Here is a 15,170-nt window from a genome sequence, read left to right on the forward strand (position 1 = left end):
AAACAAAAGGTTTGGGTTATCTATTTACGTGTGCGACTATTAAGTTTGAATGCTGTGAATTAAATATTTCGTGAGTTATGCTATTCGGTTATTCGTCTAATTTCTTCCTAAAGCATATAACAATAACATACTCTAACTAGACGTCGATTAAGGGTCTCGTTATTTTGTTTAAGACAACTAACGATCCTTGACGAATGTTACTTTGATGATCACATCTTATACCGCCGTCCTTATATGTTCTGGATTGTTTTGTTTCTTACTTGATAACAATTAATGAATTAGTTTGATAGGTGGTAAACCAAAATCAAAATATTCTCGAGTTAAGTTACGTTGACTAGGGTAATATTTTCAAGTAAAGCACATAATACAAGACTTAAATACATAATAGGTATGCCTGCAAACATAACTAACGAAAGTTTGTATTTTGAAAAAGTGTTGGTCGAAAAAATCCTTAGACATTTGACTAAAATTCTAAGCTCCCTTGGCTTATATATATCCTTGGATTAATATATAACAGGTTTGGGTTTCGGACCGTTTTATCCATGCACTATTATCTTAGACCACTGCAAGTAAACCTCTGGTTAAATAGAACGGGCTGAATCAATAAATCATAACAAAGGCAGTTCCTGGTTTAAATAAGCACAGTTTTGGTATATTACTTTGATCAAGGGGTAGAAGATTGATAACATGATACGTCATTGTGAGTGGTAATGACCCGAGCTGATGGATACCCTTATGAATTATTTGTGCTCATTCTGAAATCATATACTAGTAACCCTTTAAGTGATAGAGCATTTTGATTATGTCAAGAAATGACTGTCGAGTCTAATAGTTAATGTTTACATGGTCTAAAAGTACCGGCCGCTGTCTCTTTTACTTAACTTTTTATTTACGCTTATTTACGCAACGGGTTTTAATGTAGTATTCACCTATACTCATCATCGTTCAAGAAAAAGTTGTATGTTTCATTGTTATCGTTACAATTGTTAAGTATTATTTTGAATACACAATTCTATGAAAACGGCCAATAAAAATTAAATCTAGTTGACATGTTAGTTTATACCTAATTCTTTTAAATTTAATTTCTAAATTCATACAGAGACGTAAGTTATCGTTAAAAATATTGATGCCCTTAAATTTTATTACATTTTGTTTTAAAGTGAGTTGATGAGGGATAAAAAGTTTTTATCAAAGCTATTTAAACGTAAAATCAAAGCCGAAAGTGAGTTAATAATGGCGGTCAAGGGCCGGAAATTGTCGCGACGCCATCTTGGCCCACGACCGGAAGTGGACATGCCTTTAGAAGCCATTTGGGCCATTTTCCTCAAACCCAATAAATAAAGATGAAATTCAATAGACAGATAGTTTGCTAAATCCAATCGCACTGTGTTTCGGCTCCATTATTGTGATATACTGCGCTATAGATTACGACCGGAGGCTCGGCCTTTTTAAGATGCGATAAATCGACATAGTTGCCAATATAACTCGTGTTTAAGAATGGTTTGAGACAATACGTTTAGCTATACGCAAATAATAAATAACCTTTTTTATTTTACTACTAGTAAATATTTGTAAGTTTTTGTAATATATAATAAGGGCAGACGAGCCTACGGGACGCCCAAAAAGGGCAGTCAGCCCATTAAAAGGCCGGCAACGCACTCGCGAGCCCTCTGGCACTGAGTGTGTCTATGGGCGGCGGTATCACTTAACATCAGGTGAGCCTCCTGCCCGTTTGCCCCCTGTTCTATAAAAAAAAGCCCATATACACCCATTTGTAGTGGGTGCGTTGCCGGCCTTTGATGGAGGAGTATACTCAAATTTTGAATAGTTGGAGGACGTATGTCTCAGGGAAGACGCCCACCCCGGTGGGGAGTCTTCAATAGTTACTTAATTATTAAACAATAATGTAACCACTTAAGTATTTCGTACCCATGTTTTAGTATAACGGGCTTAATAAAACGAATGGCTATTATTATTGTTTCAAACATATAACATTTTAATTCACTCCGCGTTGTTCGAATTGTTTTATACATTTTAACCAAACCTTTTCAGCGATATTTAGAAAATGTAAAGGATTAATCCCGAAGCATTTAAACTAACATTTAAGACGATAATTTTAAAAGTTTTAACAAGCGCCCGGACGACGATTGTACCCTTTTCCTGAATTTTTGAAGTGTCCTTCCTAAGAGTTTCTCAATCGAATAAATCTCAACATAATGAGGAATTTGTTTAAGTAATTTTGTTGGTTCTCTTGTAGGGTAAAGGGGATTTCAGAATACAAAAGTATGATATAATATACAATTAGCTTGCTATTATATTCTATCGTAGCATGATATTGTAAAGCCTATCTTGATAAATGGATTATTATATTATTTATTTACACTTCGTTGCAATAAAAATAAAAGAAACACAAATAATACAATACATAAAAATTATAAGGGATGCAACGGGCGGCCTTATCGCTTATAAGCGATCTCTTCCAGGCAACCCTAGTTAAAGAGAAAAATGATAAGTGCGAGAAGTGCAGAACATAAAAAAAACAGAAGCAATTTTAAGTTAGAACCAGGAGTTCTTGAGATTTGAAAATATAACTGCGTCCAATAATACATGCATATTAACTGATTTAGCATAAATACAGAAAATCTTAAGCTTTAGATTAAGACCATTTACTATTGAATATACTTAAATATAATTTTTACTCTGCACTAAATAAATATTTTGAGGGTAGAACAGACTGTATGGGCATTCAAGCATTGCGTGATTGTATGTGTCTGAAAACTCAGATCTCGGAAGCATGCCCTGCTGTCTGAGTGGAGAATCACGAATTGTTCTCCTCCAGCGGTCACCAATCCCGCACATGATTACGCTTCTTAGGTACCTGTTTCAGTTCTGAACTAGATATTTTTGCGACAGATTTTAGAACACTAAGAGAAGAAAGTAACATGATTTTTTTAAATAGTAATCAAATTTGCTAGTAATTTAAGTATTGTTTGGCATTTTTTATGCTTCAAATAAGTAAATGGTTCAAAAATATTAAATATATAAAACAAGCTGGTGCTTTCCTGGCTCAACGAATAAGTATCGCAATACAGCGAGGTAATGCTGCCAGCGTTAAAGGTACACTGCCACAGGGACCAAACATTTTAAATTTGTTTTATTTTTAAGAAATAAAATACAAATTATACGTACTTTTAAAATGTACAATAAAAATCAAGCATATTAAAAAAAGTATATAAAAATATTTCGCTTTGTTCCTCCACTAAGATAGTAAATTATAAAGGTATATTTAAGAAGATGATATCACGAATCTCACACATTGTCGGCATCATTTTCGCGCCATTTCCCTCCCGGTCGCCTCGCTCCGAACACTATTAGGAAAATTCTAACTTATTGCGTGCCATCTTCTATCCGAGCAATTGTTTGAGTGGTGTAAGTTATATGATAAGACGGAGGACTGAACTTTGAAATAACTACAATGTAATTCGATAAACGGTCGATATAAAACCATTACCTACGGTAACATTGAACAGGCTAAAACCATGCTTTATTTAAAATAATTAACACTTAGGGCCTGTTTCACAATGTATGGATAAAGTACCAAATAGCTATGCAACACATACATTATTTGGAAGATAAATTGTGCTATTTGACATTCAGGGTCTGTTTCACAATGTACGGATAAGTTCTACATAAGTTCCAAATTAGCTATTTATTACTTATTGGTAGGATAAACACTATTGTTGCGTTTCACGACTGTCAGATAGCGCTATTCGTCACATAAAGTCCATCATAAGTTATGAGTCCGATGAAGTGTCAAATAGCACAATTTATCTTCCAAATAATTTATGTGTTGCATAGTTATTTGGTACTTTAACCATACATTGTGAAACAGACCCTCATAGGACTCATAACTTATGATGGACTTTATGTGACGAATAGCGCTATCTGACAGTCGTGAAACGCAACAATTGTGTTTATCCTACCAATAAGTAATAAATAGCTAATTTGGAACTTATGTAGAACTTATCCGTACATTGTGAAACAGACCCTTAGTAAATGATGTTTTAGAAATTCTTAGAAAGATGAAATGTGGTCTGGTTTACTTCTAGATTCCGTTTTAAAAGATAATTTGTTCAAAAGGAATAATAAACTGCACGAAAATGTATTTCTAAAGATTTTATCAACATATTCAAACATACAAAGAATTTATTACTGGCTATACTTTTGATTCAATCGCTAAAACCTATGACTAATACTGAACATCCTATAATGCATCGTAAAAGGGTAGATAGAGCGCGCGTGACATCGCCGCAAATCCTCCGTCTGTTCATCCCCCTTCCCCCCTTTCTAGGCCCCTTAGCAACAAGTGTCTTTTCATAATAAATCAGTGAAGAATATTCTTTAGTTTAATCTTTGTCTTAGAGTTTGCTATACTTGTGGTAATATCAAACATTTTCTTGGTGAGTTTACGTTATGATGATTCTTGATCGGTAGTAAATTTAAATTTACAATTAATTTAACTTCTTTTTTGACGTTCATATGTGTAGTTGTTTACCTATATGAATAAAGATATTTTGAGTTTAAGTACGTTTATAAACTAAACCGCGCGTATACCTTAGTAACTTTAGCCCCAAAACTTGGGGATAATTTAATTAAACATTTTCCTTTTCTTCCGTCAAAAATAGTTTTTCAACTATAACAGATAAACCACGGTTTATCACAGAAGAACAAAAATTACTAGTTTAATTTCTTCATAAAAACAGATACATTTTATTTTGTTTATTGAAAGTTTCCTAAAACACGTAATAATTAAGTAACAAGTTTATACATCCAATTCATTTATCTTCTTATATTTCACTTCTAATTTGGATCTGGTATATATAACTTAATGCCGACGCCATCACCACTAGTCGAAACATTAAGTTGATTATATCTGATAAGGTTTGGCGAGTAAAATAATGAATAATAAAGGGTTATTAAATGAATTCCTTCGGTGTGATGTTATCCTAGTACCAAACCCCACGCCCCAGTGATTAATTATACGTATAATTAATTAAGATGACGGATCACTATGGACGAAATTACTGAGATTCGGTTATTTCGCCGCTCCATTGTGATTTTATTGTAGTGGCTCTTAGAATATTAGGTTAACTAATGTAGTAACTTGAAACGCACTAAATCATTTCCCTTTAGAAAATAGATAATTATTCACATTATATGTTTTCTCTCTAATAGAATATTGTCTGTGTCAACCAACCTCAAAAAATCGCAAAATCGGAAACGCTGGCAGTATCGTTATTGAAAGTTACTGAGTAAGGGCCCAACCACTTAGTAGCGGAGGTGACATTCATAATGTGTTAATTTATAAACGTTCTCCTTCACCATATAAATTTAAACTACGATATGTCAATCATATTAACACAATAGTTAATAATTTAAACTAAATAATTTGGTAACGCCCAGTCGCGTTTGAATTGTTAATGGTAATACGACACGTTTCGAATTTGTAAATGCTAATTCAAAGTGATTTATAATGGTTCACTGAATCACTAGGCTAACTCGTGTCTCGTGAACAATAATTTACAAGTGTTCAGTGTTTAGTTCACTAATACATTTGTTTATATGCTTTCATTTTAGAATTCCTAATCGGAGACTAAAATATGTTTTGTTGCTCATTTGTTTTTTGTTTATACGGTAGGTCATTATGTCAGAAACCTGTGATCAAACATCATTATGTGTCTGAAATGATAGTCAATTGTAAATTTTGATGTGTCAAATGTGTCCGGCGTCCGACATAAGCTAGTAGTTCTAACTACCGCAATATATAAACTAACCAACACATCAAGTGAAACACCTGTCAGTATATTTTTATCATTGTCATAATGATGTTAAAAATAAAATACAAGAAAATATGTTGAATTAGTAAAACAACTATTATACTAAGTGTTAATTGTGTGTTAACAGTAGGTTTTTATAGTTATACATGATATTCCTTGCTTGTTTATCAGTCTACCTTTGATTTGAATTATTCAACTAAGTGCAAAACAATCGTACATAAACGTACGTATAATTGATAGATGTTACATTGGTTCAAGAATGATTGCATGCAGAGCTTAACTTAGCTTACAATCTGTTAATGAATGATTTCTATTTAATTTAAATTATTAACATTATTACTAAAAATGCATGATATCAGTATTATCTTGGATAATATTCATACCAAAATGTGTTTAATCTATGTAAAGAAGATTTAGCAAAGTATATTTAAAATTTATTTAGAGTGCTCTTTGAAAGAAAACTTTATATAAAATTACCTGGCATACAGCAAGAACTTTGTAGTTGGATATTTTAGTATGTATTGGTTATTACAATCTTGTATGTGAAAGAAATTCATTAAGAGACTCATTAATTATACGTACGTTTTGGCTCGTTAAGCTGAGTCAAGCTGAAAACCTGCTTATAATTATGTGATATGAAGATATTTGAGTTCTAATATTATTCCTTACGTAAATAAGTCATATAACAGTGTATAATAATAGTTTTGCAGCGGCTTTGTTCCCATATATCCTAAGGGACCTTCAGTAGAACCTATTCAGGTTTTCAGCATGAAACATTCTCTTTTTGTATTTATAATATTTGAAGCTACCGTCCAGCTCTAGTTATGCTGGTTAATCGGAATACATGGCTAAAATGAACTAATAAAGAAATTGTTTTGACTACCGTCATTTGTTGTTAAAACTAATCCTACCCGCATTATAACATTATTAAATGACAAATCTTCATAATATTTGACCCTTATCTATGTAAACCATTTAATCGTATAATATATAACATATTTCCGAATTATCCGATTACTCTAACTCACGTCTAGAAATGCTTAGAAATATCGTTCCCTAAACAACATAACCATTTCTACCAAGTTAGTGTCTTTAAAAATAAAAGGTAAGTTCGTTAATAAATAAACCCGAGAAAGCTTTCAATTTTCTCTGTCAATGAATTAATGCGAAAGAAAATAAGGACTGGTGCGAACTGTAAGCTATGACTGGTTAATTTACTTCATATGTGAGGTGAATGCGGGTAGAGAAATTACCACACATTTAACTTGAACTCATGGATAACCAAGCAATAACCAAAAAATACAGATTTTTTTAAATTTTGTATGATGGCAACTCAAGATTGCAATATCATTAATAATGCTATACCCGTTATTCATAAAAACTAAATCTAATCACACCGCTATAAGAGCGTTCAAGCATTTTTTGGAGATTATTGACTCCCCCTTCCCCGCGTGTAACGCGCCGTAACGTTTTTCTGTACCCAAGGACAGTACTGTAACGTATTACGCGTAATTCAATCCCCGCATCGCATCGTAACGTTTTACAAAAGGACACCCCAAAAATTCGTTACGTAACACGTGAACGCTCCCATAGTTGAATATGTAGTGTATTCGGTCTGAGATTTTTAATAACAATTGACAAATAACAATTGTTTTTCAGAGTGTGGCTTCTACTTAAAGCTAAGAGCTTATCACTTGCGTAGCCTCCTATCGGCCACTCAGCTTGATAGCGGATAGAATATACGCTAATTTGATACGTACGTCCCGTCTACGTTAGCTTTTTCCGTTCAGCCCACTCCACTGCATTCTATTTACTAAGGCAACTAGCTTTGTAAACCAAACTATTTTCCTTTCAATTGCCTCGATGTGTTTCTGCACTTTATCTAGCAAATGTACACTTTCAAAGATCTCAGAGGTGTTTTTAAAGTAATTACAAGAAATATATTTAAGTAAGAAGCTTACTTAGTGAAAATAATCACACCCTTGTCGGGTTGTTTTATAAAACTTAATAATATGTACTGTTCAGTGAAATATAGTGCAGTTACTATATTAATTTTTATAATATAGCAAGAGATTTATTTAGTAACATAATATTTGTGCGTTGGGAATTTTCGGTTCTACTATTTTTATACGAAAACATTTTGCCACAAGTTTAATAAGTTTTGTTCTGGTAATCTTGTTTCTACTTCTGTCTCGTGTAAGTATACCGAATTTAAAATTTACTTTTGGTTAGCAAATATGCCGTTTTTATAACTTATAAATATGTCTATGTTAACGTAAAATTGTAAACACCGTTAAATTGTAATCTATCTCGCGAGATTATAAACTGTCGAAAGATTGTGAACCTCAGCGTACAGCTTACAATTTAACGTATTATTATTCGGTAGATTGTACTACACTAACTTAGTTATCATTCAAACTTCTTTGGTCAATTACAGATTAATTTTACTTCCCAACAATTTCATATAACTACCGAATAATAATACGTTAATTTGTAAGCAGTTCGTTGAGGTTCACAATCTTTCGACAGTTTTTACAATTTTACGGTGACATATACATAACTTTAGAATTATAACGAACATATTCATGGCATATAACTAAGAAAACACACAAGTTAAAATGCCTTTACAATAAATAGAAGAGATTTATTTTCATGTTTTGGACATATCATTAATCAAACGTACGTATGTTTTCAAATGTTTGTAGGTCTGTTAACAAAATTTTTACAAACTTGAAATTCCATTTAGCTTTCACTGCGTTTATTGAAACTATTCAAACTTGTATATAAAATATGGTTGTTAGAATATCTCTAATCAAAAGCATAGACATAAAACAAACAACTTGCAACTGGTAACTACAGCCCCAAATGAGCAATTAGGTTTTATTACAGGGCACACGGAACTGTATTTAAACTGCTCGTTTTGTTTTCGCAAACCTCTGTACTCTTTGTTTGTACTTTCTTTTATTTTTAATTATATACAGAGCTTGGAGAATAGGTCAAAGACACACCGGTTAGTTTTTCGACTACACAAACTGGTGTGTTCTAAAAATTCGTTTATAAAGGGATTTCGTGTATTGTATATTTCTCTTTAGGTACATGTTAAAAAATTTAATTATCTTTTATGAAAAATTACAAAAGGTGTGTAACGTATAATAATTTGAGATAGTTTTCAGAAAGCCTTTTGGAAAATTCGATCTCTTACTAAAAGTATAACTTAAGAATCTATTATTTCTCAATGTCTACGTAAGTTCTATCATAGCTGATAAATTTAATTAATATACTAATGTCAACGTACTTCTTCACTACGAGCATTCAGGCCATTCAATATGGCTACCACCTGTTTTTCAATATAAATTTAGTTTTCGTGCCATTTAATTCCAAATTTACGACATCAGAACAACATAATATATTAAGAAACTACATCGAAATTGGTTTTCGCCCGTTTACTATCATGCAGGTTTTTGTTAGCAAGTTCATTATTAAATAATCATTTTATCAATCTTTAAAATTGTTCGGCCAGTTAGGAAATATAAATATACGCAGTCAAATATTATAGGACCATTGCAAACATTAAATAGATCGTGTTCCGTATAATATAATTACGTAATTATACCGAAATGTGAAAAATAAAGCCGAAACACAGAGACAAAAGCTATTCTAATTAGCAAAGCAAACAGACCATTAACACTTATCGCGAGCGGAGGGGTATGGAAGTGGGCAGGGGGGTGAATAAGAAAGCGTATTTACCCGGCCCACTTGTGCTGTGTAACCTTATACGGGATTAGGGTTGTTACAGGCCAATTAATACAATTTAATTCATCCAAATTGTTTTGTGGCAACCCAAAATGATTTAAAAACATTTTAATTCTTGTACGCAAAGCTGTTTATCTTTTGTTTATAATTAACGATTAATTATATGTTTCTTTAATGGTTTTTACTGATTGTTGTAATTCACTAGCTTTCTAAGGAATCAATATAAATTGCTAAAAATTTTACCGTAACTACGTAAAAATAAAAATCTTTTCTCTACCATCCCTAGGGTTCGCGCCCTCTGTTAAGTATATCAAATGAATTGTAAATGAAATCAATGCTGAGTGGCGGCCGTTTTATCGTCCGTCCGCTTCTACTACCGACTGCGAAACACCTGATATCAACAATAGTAAACTAACTATTATTCGCGACTTTACTTGAAATCTTTCACCGAATTTTCAATAGAATTTACAAAGAAAACTATTCCTTACCGTGATTGCTAGTAAGGAGAATTCGAATTTGACGTTTTTTGCAACTGAAAAGCTAAATAGATTTTAATTTCTACTATCTGTTAAACGGGCTCTGTATAGTAGGGCGACGGCTCATTGGTCTAGTGGTTAGTACCCCTGACTGCGAATCCATGGGTCCCGGCTATCCCCGGCTGAGACAAACATCGATGTGATGAGCATTTGGTGTTGTGCTTAGATCTTGGGTGTTTAAATATGTATTTATATGTCTATCTATCTATAATATGTATGTATATCCGTTGCCAAGTACCCATAACACAAGCTTCATCAGCTTAACATGGGACTAGGTCAATTGGTGTGAATTGTTCAATCAATCATAAATAGTAATAATAATTTGTGTCGTCTTCTAGTATCATAATATACGTAAAATACAATTTACTCTTTTGTTTTCAGGTAAGCACTAACATGCGGACTGGCAGCCTTGTTTCAGCCATTGTAAGGTACAGTAGGACAGACATACATTTTTGTCAACGTTTTTTATCCAGTTGCAATTACACGGGGATATAAAACCTTATTACTGATCTAACTTTATCGTTCGTTCTTTAATTTATTTATATTTTGAACACAATTTTATGGCTTTACCATACAAACATATGCCCTCAAAATACAAAATTACAACATTCTAGTAAAAAAACTCAACAGCATTTAAATTCTAATATCAAGCCTTTATGACGAAAATTTATACAAATTTTAGTAATAACACGTGAATTCGGCGATATCTAAGCCATTACAGCAACCCTTCCAAATCACTTAACTTTTCATTACACATAAATTCCGTATTAGAGCACGAAGAGTATACTTTTTACTGTAAGAATGAGCGAGATGGATTTAGTTTGACAGATTTAAGAAGTTGATTTTTAGACATAGTAAGAAGGAACGTTTTATACAACTTCTACTATATAACACATATAGTAGAAGTTGTATAAAACGTTCCGTATTACTTAAACCAAAGGACAAGCCGAGGTCCAAGTCAAGTCGAGGTCCGAGTCGCAAGCCGAGGTCAAAGTCAAGCCGAGGTCCAAGTCAAACCGAGGTCCGAGTCAAGCCGAGGTCTGAGTTGTCAAGCCGAGGTTCGAGTCTCACAGGCCCTTGCGATAGCCGCGGGAAAACGCCTATTCAGGCCGAGCTACGCTCGCCAAAACAGCCCGAGCTGAGCTGTAAAGGCCCTTAAGGCGAGATTCCTTACAATAAAAAAAACCGAAAGAAAACCTTATCAATATAGAAAACCATGCAGATTGATGCATGTCTAAAATTAATAAATTCATTTCTGATGCTTGCGACTGCTGATTCATTTAAGAAGGGACTAAAGATACTCGAAGGTCCTAATATTCATACTTTATTATACAGATATTTTATGAGGCCAAAGCTTGCCGGGTACAGTTTAAGAATTATTTTACACCATTGAACAACGAAACGCTTTTCGGATTTCGCAATATTTTTCCTTTTCTTAAACCATCGTTTTTGTCAAACTTCGCAGACTAGCCAAGTTTTGAGCTGCAAAAGGAACTCTCGAATTAGGGTGAAAACGATCGGTAATATATACGAGACTAAATTGAAACGGTTTTAAAGTTGAAAAGCGGCTGAAGTGCGGGTAACTAGTTCAATGCCATGACTTAAATAGAGCTCTGAACCACTTCTATGCAAACTATGTTATAAACTCATTAGGCATATTTCTGAAATTATATAATTGTGCAAGCGCAAATGCGAATAATATGAAATAAAACATACGCATTTTGTTAAGAACAATGATTATAAGAGAGTTTTCACTATTAATCTAATTTTTTTGTAGTTTAAAACTAATACCTGTATACAATAAAAGTGATGTTTTTTCCCCATCATATAATTTATATTAAAGGAAAACCCCAAAGAAATAGCTTAATGGGAATAATTTTAAAGAAAGACCATGTTACTTATATTTTCAGAGCTTATTTCTAAAGATGTCTGCATCGATCGTAGCAATATTCGGTATAGAAGTGTGAATTCAGTCCATTAAATATTTTAGTGGGTCATGCTTTGCGTGTTCAGATTTAAGATCGATACAAATTCGACCTAAATCTATCAATTTTCATTTTAAATTAATACTGACCGATAATTGTTAACTACAAATTATTATGTAACGCGATGTTAACACCACCACTTGATGTGAAAATATTAAATTTATTGAGTTTCCATTGATTAATTCAATTTATTAATGGTCGTTAATGCACACGGCGGTCGGAGGATTCATCATTGTAATATTTCTAATATTTTTTGCGAGCCACGAAGCCTTAATCAATAGAAAAAGAGAAAATTATATATCAATAATGAATAGTTATAATTTAAGTTAAAGGTTCGATAAATAATTAAATAGCTTCACAAGCATCACAAATTTAGTAAACATATATTTTTATAACGTGCCAAGAACGAAATTTTATTTTGTACTAGTTATATAGTTAGTCGTCAAAACTAGTAATTTTGATAACTAGATAAAGAGTTAATGTTCTTTTTTCTCTATCTCATTTACCTATAGGTCAAAAGTGAAAAAGCCATATATTAATTTTTTTTAAGAACAATTCAGTATATTTTATTCATATTTACTATCCGTAATATTATTCATAAGTTATATTTATATTGCTTTCCAACATTGTGCAAACAAATATAAAAAGCTTTTCTAGTTAAATTTCCTTAAAATGCTAATAGGAAAATGCTGCGGTTAGCCTTAGATAACAATAAAATGCACTGTTCTGTTGAATTCTTTTTACGGTATAAATACATTTACGAAAAACATGCTTACTACTCTTTTTTGTGCTGGGTAAGTCTTGTACATATTTATCAATATAAATTGTAGAGTAATAATAGTAATACAACAATATTGTTTGAGCTTCCAGCGAGTTTTGACGTAGTATAAATATTATAGTTTTTCAATTTGTACTTTGCCTTACATTTCCCGCATATTGCCTGGGAAAAGTATTTTTGTCAGCTAAAGAAGCAAATATTTGTTCGTAGACTTGAGTAGCTTGAAGATTATAAATCCCAGGATCCGGTATATTCCCACTTGATAGGCATCACTGAAATTAATAACGCCATAGGAAAATTTTAGCTGTATTGAACCTAACATTGTATTTTGATTTCTGTAATTTTGCCACAAAATAAAATGTAAACTACTATTATCTTCATTTATTTAAATCTCGTGTTTGATTGCGTCAATTATATACAATAAGAATTAGTTTCATTTTGGTATAAAACAGATGAAATATTAAATAAACTTCTTGCCTTGGTATTTATGAACGCATTTAATAATATGTAAATCATTCACAATAATTATATCCTTATACGCATACCAGAAGCGACGTCTATATACTCGTACATTGAATTTGAATATTATATTAAAATGCCACGCTTTCATTACGCCGCTGTGGAACAATCTGAATTCTTATGCTCTATTAATCTATATTCAATTGCGTGCTGTGAATAGTTCACTGAAATTTAAACACGAGGCCTCAAAGGGTACTCATTAAAAAATTATGCTTTAGAATGTCATAACTAAATAGAAATTTACTAACATATATATTTCTGTTATTCCTATAATTTTTAGTTATGAACATGATAATCAAAATTTTTATAATCATGTAACACGCTGATAAAATTTCAATGAATAAAAGCTCGTTGCAACACAAATAAAATCATTGCTTGTGACGATACACTTAGTTCTTCGTGCAAATAATAAATATATTACCCAAATTTATTTTGAATTACTTTTTTGACAATAAATTGCTTTTTTATATAAATATATTGTTATTAAAGTACTTTTAAAAACATCTAATCAAACAGCCATTGGTTCTTGTGCTATGCATTGTTACGATTATAATGCTACGAAACGCTACACCATGCTACAAAGGATATATAGTCTTATTACACATTTGATATTATATACTAAAATTGTAGTAACCAATTTGCTTCTTTAATGAATATAATAAAATCTGACGTTTTTTATCTGAATAATCAGGTTTAATTTTAAAGACAATTTTTTTATAAAAAGAAATTTCTTTTCTGTCAATGACAGCTCTTCCCGTTTTAAAATTTTCAGTATATTCTTCTAGTTTTTCATCAAAGTTGACTTTACAAATATGTTGTAAATCATCAGTTTATTTTCTCTAGAACAACGCTGCAATATATTTCCAGTGTACTCTGTCAAATGCATGATATTATAGTAAATTACTTAATGCATCGACCTATAAAAGATTTAATGCACACACACAGGCAGAAGGCCACGCCTATAGCCGGCGGCCTCTTTGTTCTTACACATGCGCAACGCACACATTCAACCAATAGCGAATAAAATATACGGCCAATTTTTCTTACTTTACTCTTTTATTTATCGGAATCATTGAATCGTATCGGTTTTAGAAGCTTTTTTTATCTCTTTTTGTGAAAGTACTAGGGTTGAATAACGCCCAAGAGATCCGCATAAATGATTAGAACGGGATCGGCAATTACAATCATTATACACAAATTGACGGGAACCAACTTTTCCTTCCCCATTACAGATTGACAATGGCTCTTCCATTTCCCTTCGCACTTAATTTTACGCTAGTGTGAGTATCTCGAACGCATGCCCGATACTGGTGTGCGTTAGTGACGGCATAAATAGCGCAGCGTGTCAGAACTTCCAGCATTGGCCTTCCGTCACCCGCGGCGGCCGGTCGTGTCGTGAACACGATGTAATTTTCCGAGATCCCAACTCTCTTCTTCTATTCTAGTACTAGTTAACGATACGTATCATGTATTTTCTGTAGAAAACTTTGGTGCTCTTTAGGGAAATAAAAAATATTTTTTATATTTCAAGTTTGTTATGAGTTGGTAGATTAGGCTTGTTTTTTTTTCTCGGATAAGTGAAAACGCAAGCAAGATGAATTTCATAGGTAAGTGATCTTCAACTAGCCTTTAAAAATATAATTTAAAACACTTTTGTTTGGTTCTATGTTCCTGTATGTGCTTACGTTAAATTATGCGTCACTTTTAATTACTGCAGATTTTACTCTTACCCTGCTGATATTTTACTTTGCCGACTGCTTTT

At 32.4% G+C, this 15,170-nt stretch overlaps 1 protein-coding gene across 4 annotated transcripts in view; it reads left to right on the forward strand.

Annotated features, from left to right (window-relative positions):
- The window catches only part of LOC125063134 (complexin), a 134,038-nt gene that overhangs the window by 90,713 nt on the left and 28,155 nt on the right, over positions 1-15,170 (forward strand). The window contains exon 1 of one of the 4 annotated variants that reach the window (XM_047669371.1): positions 14,764-15,015. The exons of the other annotated variants lie outside the window; for them this stretch is intronic. Coding sequence (XP_047525327.1) covers positions 15,003-15,015 — 13 coding nt within the window. The 5' untranslated portion in view covers positions 14,764-15,002. Of the gene's footprint in view, positions 1-14,763; positions 15,016-15,170 lie in introns of those variants that run through there. 4 annotated transcript variants of the gene reach the window in all.

Source organism: Pieris napi, chromosome 3 (genome assembly GCF_905475465.1).
Source record: "Pieris napi chromosome 3, ilPieNapi1.2, whole genome shotgun sequence".
NCBI lineage: Eukaryota > Metazoa > Arthropoda > Insecta > Lepidoptera > Pieridae > Pieris > Pieris napi.